This window comes from Gavia stellata, chromosome 3 (genome assembly GCF_030936135.1).
Source record: "Gavia stellata isolate bGavSte3 chromosome 3, bGavSte3.hap2, whole genome shotgun sequence".
Taxonomy (NCBI): domain Eukaryota; kingdom Metazoa; phylum Chordata; class Aves; order Gaviiformes; family Gaviidae; genus Gavia; species Gavia stellata.
The window spans coordinates 67425361-67440641 of NC_082596.1; the positions used below are offsets into that span (position 1 = coordinate 67425361).

Here is a 15281-nt window from a genome sequence, read left to right on the forward strand (position 1 = left end):
TCAGGGACCTAGATTCTTTGTAGTAAGTGTACTGTACAAATCCAGTACTAATTCATCTCCAGCAATGCACCCCAAATTAACAGATATTTTTCCATGTTATGGTTTCTATATGTTCATCTCACCAAGCAGCTTGAAGATTCATTGAGAAAAGCCCGTATTCTGGTAGTACACACAACAGAAAAGCCCACAAGGAAAGTAGTAATTCCTTCTTCAGAGCAGAATTCAAAGAATATGCAATAAATAAGGCACAAGCCAGAGAGCCAGACAAAAGGAGTAACAGAAAATTTGCAATGGTTGTTCAGAAAGTAAATGTCTGCCAGGAAAGCAGGGACCCAAAAGAAAAAAAACAAAAATGACTAATTGTAACACATACAGAGAATAATTTAAGACTGACAAAAGTAAGATAGCAGTCCACCCCTAGTCCTCTCCTATTTTGAAGGGTTTCCAGCATTCATGTTCTTTTAACACAACCATGTGAATAATATAACAATCTTAATTCCAGGAAACCAGAGCAGGTCAATACAGCCCTTTCATTCAAAGTACAGCCATTATTATCAAAACTTTTCCTGTCCTCACTTGGTATTTTAAATAGAATTGTTTAATCGCTTAGACATGTACATCCAGTAAAAGCACCACACGAAATTCTGTAAAACTTTAATTTATTCCCCTCCCAAGTATCCAGAATAGAAGACCCTCTTAAGTTGGAGAAACGTGTGACAAAGAAATAGATTACCAGGATAGCTGTTCGCATGAAGAAGAAAAAGCACATACTACCAAGGTTACACAGAAAACAACCCAAAAGTCCTATTTAATGGGATAGTGCAAGTTAACAGCATGTCTCTGGCAAGGATACCTTCATTTAGATTATAAAAGTTTTACAGAACAGAGTTAGATCAAGAGTCTGGATGGGTCTCTGATATTTTACTATAGCATTGGGAACGTACTGTTTGAAAGATGCTGTACAGAATGACCCACCAAACAAATGTATTTACAGGCCTGGGGAGAAAAAAATTATTTTTCAGTTTATTCAAAATAAAAATACACATAGAATTATGAAAATATAGGTTTACTATTTCCACCACACAGAAGTCAATGCTGCTGTCTGAAAGGCTTGCGAGATTATTTCAAGTTTTTAAAGTTCATCTTTTTCCCTCAATAAGGTGTACCTATGTTCACTGGGTGCCAGTTTCTGGAATGAGCTCTCTGGTGGGCTGCTTGCTAAATCCTGAATTGGCTGAAAAACAGAACAAACAGTACAATTGCTTGTTAGACTAATTTTAATAATCAATCACCTCCATTAAATGAATTTCTGACATTAATTATGGGACTGCACTAATGTCTAGCATTCTCACAAATTGAGGTTTGGGGGTTTTTTTTGGAAGGCACATTGTAAGTCTCAGGTAGGTGGAATACACACACACACGCATTAATTAAGCACCAGCAGTTAAGGATATTCCTTTTGTTGGCACATCTTGAAGGTAACGGCCATCAACACAAGTGACTTAAAAATATCTCAAATGCACCCCATTGTAGATTTGTTTGAGTCTATCTACCACTTGCTTTGAAGGTATTCTGGTTTGTGTGTTTGTTTTTGAGATGCACCAGGGCAAAAGTGACATCACTGCCAAAATATTTTAGAATTTGTTTTTTATGGAAACTAAAGAAAAAACCACACATGCAATTCAAGAGACATACATGACCTAAGACAGCAGCCTCCAGTTTAGTTAAGGCCAGTACTTCCATCGCATGTGCATGCACATCTTCCACAAGATGGCAGGATGCCATACGGAGATAAGAAAGTAAACATCCCAGGGTTTGCGGGCATTTTTCAAGGCAGAATGGAGACAAGAGCAAGCCTGCAGCTTTAGGCAACGAGGCTGTGCCCAGATCAGCAGCAGGGTCCAGGGACTCAGCAGGCTACCTCCCTCCCCGGCCAAGCCTCCTCCAGCTTGCAATTGCCTCAGAGCATCTCTTCCTCACGCACGCCTGGTCTAGCTCTGAGCTGACTGACCGCATGGCCTATGCCTCAGTCTCCAGCCCCGTTTTCTGTGTCTTCTCCTGTTGACCTGAAATCTGGTTGCTCAATGAATTCCTGATAAAGGCAGGGAGTTACCAATTAAATGAATTACTGATGAAACAATTCAGCCCTTGTGTTTTCACAGCCAGTCATGACAACATTCAAAAGCAGTCATTTTCCTGGCCCAAGGCAAGCCCTCCAAGACTTTCACACTTTTAAATCTTTTAACTTTGAGCAGGGCACAGGAGACTGCACTCAACATGGCTTAGCGCAGAGCCACCCTTACCATGTCCCACAGATGACCAGGAAAAGGAGCCTGTAGCCATACTTTGTTTCTGTCCCTCACCCATAGGTTCTGGGATGGCCCAAGGCACCCCAACACAAGGGCACGGGGTCTCCTCTGGGATCAACGTGGCTCTTTGAGCTCTAGACAATGCAACATATAACTTACAAGTGTTTAAAAACAGTTAGTTCTTTAGAGAGGGCCTGAGGTAATGAGAAGGTTACCTGACCGGCTGTTACATTTGCACTTTTCAGCATGACACCAAGCATGTGACTTGGGTGGTGTATCAGGAGGATACAAGGCCGATCAAGACACAGTTAGAAGACTGGGCTGAGCAGAGGGAATCGGGGCTGGTAATGTCTTGTCTTTTCTGCCTCTTCAATTAAACTAAACACTGATGTGCTCCGGAGTTTTGTCTGGAGCAGGATCTAGTAGTTGTGTTCCTGAAGAGATCCCAGGAGTGACTTCCAGGCATGTAATTATACAGCATGACAATCTTTCAGCAGAACAGTGACAAATCCAAACTGACAAATGCCACCTGTGACCACTATTAATGCCGCTTGTTAACTGCATTAATAAAAGTATTAAGCCCTATTGACGCTTATCAATCTTTTGTTGATGCTCTAAAAATCTGCCTCCTGCTTGGATTGGTGACTACGAGTAAATATATAAAACATTCAGTCAATTGATGTTTCCCCTTAGAAGTACCCTCTCATAGGGTGTCATGTGGGAAATAATGCATCTATGATGTATCATCAGTTTTTGCACTGAAATCACAGGAAAGCATAAGCACAGCTCTATGATCTCAGAACAGCCATCTGGCCCAAGATCTTCTGTTCCAGTGGAGAAAATATACATTCTTATACTCTTCCCTCATTCAAGTCAAACAGGCACCATACTTCCCCCTAGCGCTCTCCGTGCCTTTACCCAAAGTTAAAGGAAGAGCTAAGCAGAAGTATATTATGCTTCTGTAAACAGATTTCTCTTTCAGGAGACTGAGGTTAAAAGTACACACACGTTAAAAAGTACAGCTCTGACAAGAAGTAAAAAAGGTCTTTATTAAATGGCCAAATTAAATTTATTTGTTGTAACCTTACCTGACCAGGTGCTACATCAGTTGGATCAGGGCCATGATGAAACTCTCTATGCAATTTTCCAGAATGCAAGTCTAGTACGAATTGCTTCAGTTTACCTGGAACTCTGGAACAAATCCAACAGAAACACCCACATGTTTATTACAAGTTAAGTCCAAACACAGAAGGTTTAAAGTGCATGGTTTAGAGTAGCCAATTTCTGTTTATCTGGCACACTATGTCCACTTTTAGGTGATTAATAGAGGACAGGAAGCCAAATGGTTTGTTAAGGTATCCTACCAGCTTCTTTTTCTTTCCACTGTTTCTTGAGAACACAGCAAGTATTTCATCTTTTCAATAACTCCCACAGAGTTGTACTAGCCGATAACTTCATTGTATACTCACTTCAGCTCCCCACTAACCATAATGTAAGAGAGAACAGCAGGTTCCAAATGCACAGTTTACAGATACAAATGGCAGTTGGGTAGCAGTATTGACAAAACATCTTTGAAAGGCTCTCTAGTGCCTGAGCAACTGCATATACGCTAGAGATAAACACTAAGAGGGTATCAATGTAAATCTAATCTAAGACCATCTACTGTCACCCACAGCAAATGTGCTAAACTACAGCATCCAATTTTATTTGTGAAATGTCAAATAGATTAAAAAGCTTAAAATGAAGAGTTGATCCAATACGTATTAAAGATGAGAAAAAACTGTAACATGAGCACTATGCATGCAATCAAAAGGTAATTTATGAATGGAGACAGGTTTTGTAGGGAGTCTTTCATCAGACCAATTATTACATTTAGGAAAGAGGGACAAAGTGTGGTCAGATGGACTATCAGCAGTATTTCAGATCATTAGAAAACTCTATGGATAAAATGCAGTATAATGTGGAGTCAGAAGGTATCACTACAGTGATATCTGTAACTAATCAGTATTACAGTGGTACTTTGAGGGGTCTCTTTACTTCACAGATCAGATCAGGAGCTAGTACTGATAGAGAGAAGGGGGTTCATTCCAGCCTGGTTCTAGGGACAGCAGAATCACTACTCCCTGCTTTACCTGAAGCTCCTGCCCTGTTCTAGGTCAGGCACAGTGCTGGAGACATTCTCCTCCAACCTATTCTCCTCTCCTAATGCAGCAAGAACATTTGGTGCCCACAGCCTCTTGCAGCACAGCCAGTTCTTGCTGAGAAGCTACAACTGATCTGTTGAACACTCCTTGCTATCATTTCTGACCTGGAACAGCAGGATGAATAGGGCCAGGTGGCCAAAGTATGAGGACAAAATATTGTGTGGTGGTCTGATTTGCCTATGAAGTGGCTCTTCTCCAAAAAGACAACTCCCTAAAGTGAGGAAATCTTCTAGTGGGCCAGTTCTCAAAGTACCATAACCAAACCCTATTGGTTGGTGGCAGCACTGAGATTACAAGAGACAGTCTGGGGCCAGTTTGCAAGAGAGTCCAGAAAGCAGCAGAAATCCTTGCAAGTAGATAAAGTCTCAGAATTAAGATTTTACCTATTACTATTTAAGAAAAAACCCACAAAAACAAACAACAAACAAAACAAAACCAAAACAAAAATCCAAATCACACACACAGAAGATTATCACCCCAGGAGCTCCAAGCTCTCCTTATTTCCAAACTGTTTGTTAGGTATTTCTAAGTATCAGCTCAATCTCCTAGAGTAAGGTTGAATAATTATTTATCATTAAGCAACTGTCTACAATCCTGACATCTCTCTCTCCCTCATCTCCATTTGTATGTAACAACTGGCATACAAACAAGCAAGTAGCTTTTATTATTCTCATAGTGTTTCACAGAAACAGAACGTGTAAGAAACATAACATGAAAGTCTAAACTAGACATCTCTATTCCCCTATAAAAGATATTAATTTATTTTAGGGCTGTTTCAAAAGTGACAGTAAAAAGAGTGCTTTCAAAATGCAAATATCCCACCATTTTTTTTAAAGCACTGGCATGTGCAGTGAACAAGATCTTCCAAAGAAAAAGGAACAAAGGGAGAAAAATAGTCACTATCAGAGTTTCCACATACATAGCTTTAGATATTTGAAAAGGACTATTTGAGATACATCGAAGAGAGGCTACATCTTAAGAATAAGCCTGTGGAGAATTATGGGGAGAAGCTAAGTTTGAACCCTCCTTCCAAATGTCAACATTTCAGGTAGAAAAATGCCTGCTGGAATGGCAGAATTAGACATAGGGTTACATTCACATTGCATGCTAACTCTGAGCTTTGAATCCTTGGCTTTGACAAAAATGAAATACCCTGAGTTTTTAAAAGTATGAATGGGCAAAAATTCTGAATGGGCAAAAATTCATGTCTCAAAGCCTAGGCATCTAGCCAGGACTTGACAAGCAGTGTATATGCAGGTACCTCCCTTGAGACAGAAACTGGAGTTAAACACACAACCTGAAGACAAAGACAGAATGCTTATCTTATGCTGAAAGCCCCTGAAGACAACATGTACGTATCTTCACTCCCCAACCGAACCACAGCAGACAGAACATCTGCTTCCAAAGCAGTACAACATGCAAAGATAGGCTGATGTAAAGAGGATTATCAAAGTGACATTTCACCTAAGCACCCTGATACTTCTCTCTCACATATTTTATCCAGATAATGTGCCAATGATCAGCCATTTTCCAAGCTGCGTGTGGAAAATTTCAGAAACCCACACAACAAGGATTTCTCTGCCAGCTTTCCAGGTTTAGAATAATGCAGGAAGACTGGAATTGCACAGCAGGAAAAACCAAACCAGCAGGCTGGGAATTCTTACATGGTGCATTTTACAGTAATCATTGCATAACACAGCACTTAAACATTCCTTGCAGTATTTTAAACCTTTTGAAGTTAATTGCTATATCTAGATTACCACTAAAAATACCATGCCAGGCTCCAAACACCTAATTACTATGGAAAATAGCAAACCTTTGAATTCAAAGAAAAGCAGCATCTAAAAACTTAATGGGAGATTCTCTTCTTGCATAAAGCAATGCAACTCCATTTGAACAATGGCTTTGCACCAATTCATATAGCTTTAAGGCTCTGACATTAAATCATAGATAGGCAGCCTTACCTATACCAGATTTATTAATCTTCCTATTATAGAACTGATTAAAATAAGAGCACTTCTTTTCCTTTGTTATTCTCAAATCAAAATGCACAAAGAAAAATACTTACGACAAGTCACTGAAGTCTGGAAAGACATACATGTGCCTAAAGCTATCAATGGCAATCACAGGGCAGTCTGCTGGAGTCTTCTGAATATGGAGGAGTGGGTGCCTGAATTTATCACAGTCAGCATGGAGGAAGTTTATTGTACCTTAAAATTGTGAGCAGACAAAAATCCATGTTAAGATTTTTTTATTATTATGTTGAAAACGTAAACACTTTCGTAAGTATTACAAAAATGGAGATATTAGATAGACACAACATGCAAAACTTGAAAATAGATTTAAATAACTAACACCAAAGTAACTGATTTTCTTAGTGTTTTTGGCCACAAAACACACTGAAGTTTTAATGCCCTCTCAAATCACATGAAGTCATTCAGATAAGGAAAAAAATTATACCAGTAAAAATAAGTAGTAGGAGTTACTACAAACCTTTTTCACTTATTAACTGTCGTGCAACCTCTTGTTGGAATTTCTCTAAACTCTCCAAGTCATCTTTCATGTGGAAAAGTATGAGGAAAGGAAGGCCTTCTTCTGTCAGTTCCTGCACAGAAAGTAAACAACAAATCTCATTTCTTAAAGGAACCTAAGTAAGTGATTCCAGCAATTTTCAAATTCGGTGAGACCTCTAGTTTAAAAACAGCTGAAAGAACAGGACTAAGGATGTTAACTGCTGACCCTTCATTTAAGATACCCAAGTGATATAGTTAACCATGTTTCCTTCCTCTGTAACATACACAGCAGATAAAGGATGAAGGTATTTCATTATCAACATTTCGGGAAGGGATACACTTGCACTGGAATACTTGCTCAAAACAAATAGCCCAATTCTGAGAAAACACATCTTCATAGAAACAGCAATAAGGCCTGAACAGCATGGTGTTAAATGCTATGAAAAGCTGAGTGCGTATTCTAGACCCAGTCCTAGCTTGGTTCATGTAATAAGTTGTTTTTTTCTTAGCATAACACAATGAATAAGTATCTTTATGTAACTCCATCCTTAAAAAAAACAACCCAGAAGCTAATGACATAGTTGTTATCAGTTATGATCAAGTACTGCTCTTTTGCCAGTCAGGGTGTCCTGACTGGTCATCTGTGTAACATCATTATTAAATTCACAGGTTTGTATATTACTAAAATTGATGAAGAAATGAAAACCTTTGTTGCACAAGCAAGCTTTAGTTCCTCATAGTCCTCACAGAAATGCATTCTTGCCTGACTGGCTTTTAAAGATCTCTGTCCCGGGACAGACAAATGTAGGAACTTGTTGAATAATTTATTCAGGCTTTTTCTTTTACTCAAAACCCAAACAAAACACAAACAACAGGCATTTCCTGGCTTCAAAAGTGATTTTTAGGCACCTTGGAACATCAGCTCAACTCACTAGAGCCCGACTGAAGAAAGAATAATTTATCACCTAACAAATGCCTACAGTCCTGCCTATCTTTCATTTGCACAACTGGTGTACAAGCAAGTGCTACTATTTCTTTGACTCTGGCCTGTATCAGAATAAAATCTATGCTTTTTGAGAAAGATAGCAGTCGTTCCTTCTGCCACCAAATAGAAAAATTTCTTCAGATATCTTTGATTTACAGTAAGCTGGAAGAAATGCTTTCCACATCAGTAGGCATCCAGTTACATAGTGTAGATGAAATGGCTGTCATTCTCCCTTCAACCAACTCCGTCAGGTAAATTGAAGCTTGGTCTTTTAACAGCAGATTGCAAATATCCTCCTAACTTCAATGCTCTTGACAAAACCCAAGCTTCCTAATCCATCCCTAAACCAACCACTAATCACATTTGCTCATTTTCATTTTTACACACATGAATTTGGCTGGGTCTCCGTCTTCTATCCTGTTAGGTCATGGGAAAAAGTCTGTTTCATGCCACTACAATTATGGCTCTGTTTCCTCACTCATTTCAGCAGGTACATTTCCAGAGGGAGAAGTCCCAAACCAAGCTTGGTGTTCCAGCTCTAAGCTCCCCTCTTGCTTGCAGGAAGCTAAAGGGACAACCTTGATTTCAATATCTGCAAAGTTAAACCCCTTATATATGGCGAGTTATACTCACAAGATGAACTGATCTCCAAACAGGTTGTCAGGACAGTTGGCTTGAAAGCTTTGCTAATTTTGGCCCTAACTGGTTTCTGCAAAGTACCTTCCTTTGTTTGCTTTTCTATTCCAGCTTTCATAGCATGTCTTATTGATCAGGATGTGGCAAGTGGAATAGCTATTTCATTTGTTTTGGACTGCTCCCCCAAAAGCTACTGTCTCGTTTGGCACTGAGAATATCGAAAGATTTTTCCTTAGATCTGAGCTGCTGACATTACTTCTCTATGCCTTTGAGAAACTTTTTACCCTTTCAAAAACTTACAGTTCAGCACCATCGTTAGACTACACGGTTTACTGCATTTATACAAAATAAAACTAAACAGACTGATTACAGGTTAAATGGTGATTTCTTCTGAATGATATTACTGATCCCAACAACCTTTTTTCATCAAGCACAGGGACTCTCTCGAATGGACAGTCTTCTCAAGCGGAAGACCTTGCTTCAGAGTTCAACTACTATGTGTTGTCTAAAGTCACAATGATGAACTCTGTTCAGATTGGGCATCTTCCTGTCTAGCCTGCCCATGACACTTATCAGATAGTGAAAACAATAAGAAAGAAAATCAGGGAAAAATCTACCAGCAGTTTACAAAGGCCAATTTTGATTTTAAATTTAATTTAAAGACAAAAATTTCTACCACAGACTTTATCTTATTTCTACAGTATTCTAGTACCATAAACACAGCTTAACAGTCACAACACTTCACATTTTTATCGTGTAATATTGTGCAGTATGCATTAAAAGCCCATTTAAATAGCGTACAATCCCAGCAGGCAGAATTATCTCAATTTGCCATGTTTAAATTTGTTTGGGTACTGGCAGCACTGAAATTTTTAAACACATGTTGCCAGGCAAAATGTCACATAGGAATTGTAAATATCTGCCTAAGTAAACAGGAATCGAGGGTTGTGAGAACAACCAGAAAAAACCACAACACAATGTGGTACAAGCTGACAATGATGAAGCTTGGCTTCTAAGACTTGGAATCCATGGGAAAAGTACACTGAAAATCTACCACACACTTCTAAACATGTTAACATGTGGCATCTTTTACATATTGAGTTGCAAATGAGAATTAGAATTTGTTTAACTAACAGAACTTTCCAATAAAAGTTGGCGGGGTTGACCAGAAGATTGTACTTAAACCATTTTCTGCATTCCACCCTATCCCTCCCCCATCACGTAATCTGACGTGTGTTGTACGTGCCTGTATGTAACAGCTGTGTTACATACACTGCAGATTCAAGATAAAAAAATTAAGTGTGCACACTGAGAACAAATCACATGACTGATTCTTTGGTTTCTAATCCAGTGTGGACAACATACCACAATTTGTTACAAACCTCACCAGAGTTTCTAGCAGATGCTGTGGCTAGGTACAAATACTCCTTTTGAGATTCTACAAACTTGCTAATTTTCTAAAGATTTTTTTTCCTGTTGGTTATTTTACAAAAAAAAAAAAAAATAGAGTTGGAAATAGGTGAAAGAGGAGTAAGTTACAAAAGAAAACAGAAAAGCATTGAAAGAAAATAAGGATAATGAGAAGAAAAGGTATGTTGAAAAGCAAACCCCCAAATTCCGTCTTACAAATTACAGCTAAAAGAAGAAACCCAAGGGAAAGAGCCTATGAAGCTAAAAAGATTAAGATGGTACCAGTGCTTAAACATAGACTGACCAAAAAAAAAAAAAATTCACATGGTTTTTTATTACAATTTCCAGAAGACTGCCAGTTCCGTAGACAGTCAGCCACCATTTAATGTGCTTATTTATTAGATAATGCTTTTTAAGTGGTTAATACAGTAACATTTTTTTACTACTAACTTTAACATTACATTTTAAAAGCTGATTATAACTAATAGTTCACAACTATTTTTCAAACTGTCCTGGACATGCTGACATGGATATTTTCTACTCTAACTAGAAGCATTTTTTCAAGATCATAATAGATGCAAAAAGCACTTCAACATTTGTGCCTGGATCTTACATCAACATTTAGCCATAACATCTGTATAAATAGTATGTATTTACTTTAGATAAATAATACAAACTATTCAAGGTGTTACACACCCCTACCTACTTACAAACACACATATTCTTACACATGCACGTTCTTGGCATCCAAGTGTTCACACTGCGCAAATCACCATACACTTCTTATGTGATCTCTATGCATGATTATAACCTCTTTCTTTGGTAGTGTACAAAACTACTACAAATCTGCCTCCAGTGACTTTCAAGTCTAACCGGAAAGCTCCAGAAGAATGAAAAGACATTACCTGACAGCTATTTTCTGGAAAAAGCAAACCATGCAGAAAGTTCTTTGGCATGGATTAGAGACCATGAAAGAGACATTATGGTTTTGAGAAAGAAACCCCAAAAGTAGAACGATGGAAAAAATTCTTACCTCCCCGTTTTCAAACGTAATTTCTCGAACTAGCGGTACGCATTTATCTTGTGTCCATGCATAAATCAAATCAAAATTGGTTAGCGAGCCTAAATACACCATATCTGGAGCATTTTCCTGTTGAAAAGAAAAATACACTAGTTGAGAAACAGTAAAAATGACATTGCTACTTACAAAGAAGATTACCTACCTGTCATAAAGTAACAGTAGCTGTATAAATATTCAAAGTCAATCTTATACCACCATTCAACCCTTGTGCATGCAACATTTCTATTAACTATGTTACAAAAGTACAACAGGAAAATAAATATTACATATGACCATTTATGCAGTCAGCTCCACTTTTGAAGACATCTTAAGAAGAATTGAAGAGATACTTTGTTTGCAAATTAGGGATACTTCAGATAAAGGCTATTTAGACTTCTGTTAGGTTGAGAAATAGTATCTCCATACCCCCAAACCCCATTCAGATATAAACTAAATGCAGATATTAAGCTGCTTCATGCTGATAGTTACAAAGACTCACAAAAAACCCCCTCATAATGTCCATCAGGACTTGAAACTGGTATTTTACACTTGCTTTGCCAGAGAGATATGAATAAATAATAGTATTGCTATATTTGCTAGTAGTTTTAACTCAGAATTCAGTGCTGCCACCTTTTAATGTAACTACAATTTTGGTTAACATGAAGTGAAGCATGACTTCGCAAGCTGTGGCCATGATTAAGCACACCTTAATTCAGAAACATTATATAAATTAGGTAACCTAATAAATTCTGGTTTTGCAGAAAAAGATTTGAAACTCCCTCCCCTCTTAGGTCTTTATTTATTTCTCTTTTGTAAGCAATTCTTTTCATACACTGAATTTGAGAAAGGAGCAGATTTTCAGATATTGATTATGTTTCTAAAAAGCAATTCTTGCAGATTTTGTTCTGCACTGAATTTTTCCTCAAGTAAAACTATGTTAATGAGAGTTTGTTAATACACAGTTAATTTTACTAATTCCTTTTTTTTTTTTTTTAAATTCAGAGAACAGCTCTTAGCCCTTGTGGGCTAAGACACAAAGGACAGGCAAGTAACAGTCAGAGAAACACTTAGTAATTGTCACTTGCTTTGAAAAACATGAAGTGCACCAGCTGTTGAACTTCACAGTGTTTTAAGACTTCTACAGAACATAAAGTATCTATACACATGATGAGTTGACTGTGTTTCTAAGAAAAAAACCCAACACATTTCTGGACATTGACATTTAAAAGGACAGATTTAGGTTTTGTGCACTTAACTGGCAACAAATGAGACCAAGATCTTTTTCACTAACTCAGAAACACTAGTTCCTATGACCCTATTTCTCACACTACTTAGTGATGAAATAAAATTAAGATTTGAGATGCAGTAACATGCTCAATGATCTGAATATAGTCTCCATTAGTTCATATTCACATATAAAGACAATAAGCAGAATAAAATACATAGTTACACTTACCCCTGGTGGCTTGTAGATTACATTGTCTCCGCTAAATCTCTCTGCTTTTGAAATAGCCCTACAACAAACCAACCAGTAAGCATGTCTTGGTACAGACAAATAAAATAACTGAGATACCAAAGTTCATATTTTAATTTGCTATTCTTTCTTTACTTCTTTTTTTCCCTTCAAAATTTGAGAATTAAAATCCTTGCTCTTTAAAGTAAACTGTAAAGTGACTCCACAGAAACTTGCCCTCTCTAGATAACAGGGCATTAAGGGAGTCAGCAAGATATATCCCTAAGATTAGAAGTGTGGACTAAAGGCTTCGAAGTGCAAGTGATGAATGCCAGTACAATTTTGGATAAGAGACCATCAGAGAAAATGTTAATGAATTAATATAATCATGTAAATTTAAAAAAATATATAATACCTGTTCTTAAGGAAGGAAAGGAGAGAAAGCTGGATTCTTGTTTGCATTTACTCTTCCTGTTCCATTGTTTACACTAGAAATTTACATCTTATCTACTCTGATAAAGAAGGGCTTTGAGGTGCTCTACCAGCACAGGCAATGAGAAAATGGATAGCAAGTAAGCCCACACTGTCCATTTTACCCTCAGAACAGACCTAAGAGAGCACAACACACAGCATTCAGTTTCTGACCACTAATGATATGTTATGTGTGTACCTGGAGAACACATGCAGTTCCTCCTTGGTATTCAGCTTAGTATGTTACCTTAGTGAATTCCTCCCCTGACTCTAGAATATTTTGTGGGTCCTTAATCCCAGTCACAACAGAGCCACAAAAGAGTAAAATGAACTACCCACTTCTTTTAGCATAGGCTAAAAAGAAAGCATGTCAGCCTCTGGGAAACATTAGCTAAGTGTTCCAGCTTCTCCAATTATAGTATCTCTTCTGTGGACTCAATATAACCATTGGTGAAGACTGATTAGAGATGCAAGAGGGAAGAAAAAAAGAGAAATAAAAATATCTCAATTTATCTCACTGCAAGATGAGGTAAACCTTCCATGGGTCTGAACAATTTAGTGGGCCAAGAAAAAAAAGAGGCATCATAAGGCTTAACTCAAAGTATCTATGTTTTATTTATTTTATTTGATCCAATTATCCTTTTCTTATCACATGCAAAAGATGTCTTGCATAGTATGTTACACCTATCAGTATTTGCACCAGTTTAGAGATGTGTATTTTAAAATACATTTTTGTATTCCAGACATGATGACTGATCCCATAATGTGAAATTAGGCTTCTTTGTGACCATCATCACTGAGGTAAACCACTCTCATCCCAAACAACCCTTCACTGAATAAGACGAAAGTGAAGCCACTGAGTAAGACGAAAGTGAAGCCACCTCCCCAATCACTGCTTGGTAAACTGATAATAATCTATAATGAAATATATGCTCTAGGGTAAGCCTGCGGTGGAACCCAAAAGGTCCTTTTCTGTGTTCCTCCACTTCAGCAGATGCAGTTGTGACTGATTTGTTTCAGATAACTCAAAGTGGAGACACGATGCGAAAATATCCCAAATGCCTGAAGATGCACCTTTTTAAAACAACTACCAAAATGGAAACACTTCAGTTTGCATTTTGTCTCTTCTTTAAGCAGGAATGTAGAATGTGAACCTCTTGGAACCACACAACTCCCCCCTATTTGCTTGCTAATGTAACATTAAAACAGTTCCCAGATTCATCACTCTCTTCCATGAATTATCTACAGTTCATCATAGCTGTTTAAGATAAAAGCGTTCTTTGGCTGTTTGTTTTGGGTTTCTGCATTTGGCTTCCTATGCTATGGCTCAGTGGCACACGGCCATTCTCTTCCATGTCTACAAACATTTCAGATTTATCCCTCTAGTTCTAAAAATCTACCTCTAACATCTCTTCATCAGTATCCCTCCTATCTCCTTCTGCTTACAAGAACTCTCTCATTAATCTTGCTCTGTGGTCACCTCAGATCTTAACAGAACTGTAAGGACCAGTTGATTTCATAATAGTTTTAAGCACCAAGATGATCTGCAACTAAGTACCGTTAATACAGTTTAAAAATAAGTATTACAACTACCTAAAGCCAGAATAATTTTGTCATAGCAGGAAACAGTTCTGCCTTGACAGAAGTTACCAAAGTAATTATTTTTTTCCTGTCGAATTTATTGGTTTGAGTTTATTTTAGCTTACTAGAAGTTTGAACATGACAGTTCACGGTACCATATACCTCCCAAACCATATACCTATTGAACTGTGTCAATAGCTAAACCCAAAAAACCCTCCCAGGGGCTGTTCAGATGCTCAGTCAGAAGAGTTCCACTGATCAGGGCCAGCTCCCCATGAAACATTTTGCTGAGTATAATCTGAATAAAAAACACTGTTATATAGCCAGTATCTCCCTTGAAGTATTTTCACATATAATTTTTTAGGAAGCTTAAGAGCTACAGCCACTCAGAGGTGAAAACATTTCGTTTCCAAGGGTGCTGTCCGGAAAGCTGTGCTTTAAAACACTAACAGCTCCAGGCTAGCAAGGGAACGGAAATCTGAAGAAGAGAGTAACAACAAGCCTGCTGTGCAATCTGTAGTTACAGGGGCAGGTTACAAACAATCAAACTCTTATCTGTTCCATTGGCTTATTGCTTATATCTAAAGAAAAAAAAAAAGAAAAAAATAAAAACCCCGTAGTAACTACTTCAAGAATGGCGTCCAACAAGCAAATGCTAA

General features: G+C 37.8%; 1 protein-coding gene across 1 annotated transcript in view; it reads right to left on the reverse strand.

The window, feature by feature from the left end:
• Positions 1–643: 643 nt before the first annotated feature.
• The window catches only part of ERP44 (endoplasmic reticulum protein 44), a 53175-nt gene continuing 38537 nt past the window's right edge, over positions 644–15281 (reverse strand). The window contains exons 7-12 of the mRNA XM_059815288.1: positions 12574–12631; positions 11091–11207; positions 7007–7118; positions 6582–6723; positions 3398–3500; positions 644–1234 (exon numbers count right to left, since the gene is read on the reverse strand). Coding sequence (XP_059671271.1) covers positions 1133–1234; positions 3398–3500; positions 6582–6723; positions 7007–7118; positions 11091–11207; positions 12574–12631 — 634 coding nt within the window. The 3' untranslated portion in view covers positions 644–1132. The remainder of the gene's footprint in view (positions 1235–3397; positions 3501–6581; positions 6724–7006; positions 7119–11090; positions 11208–12573; positions 12632–15281) is intronic.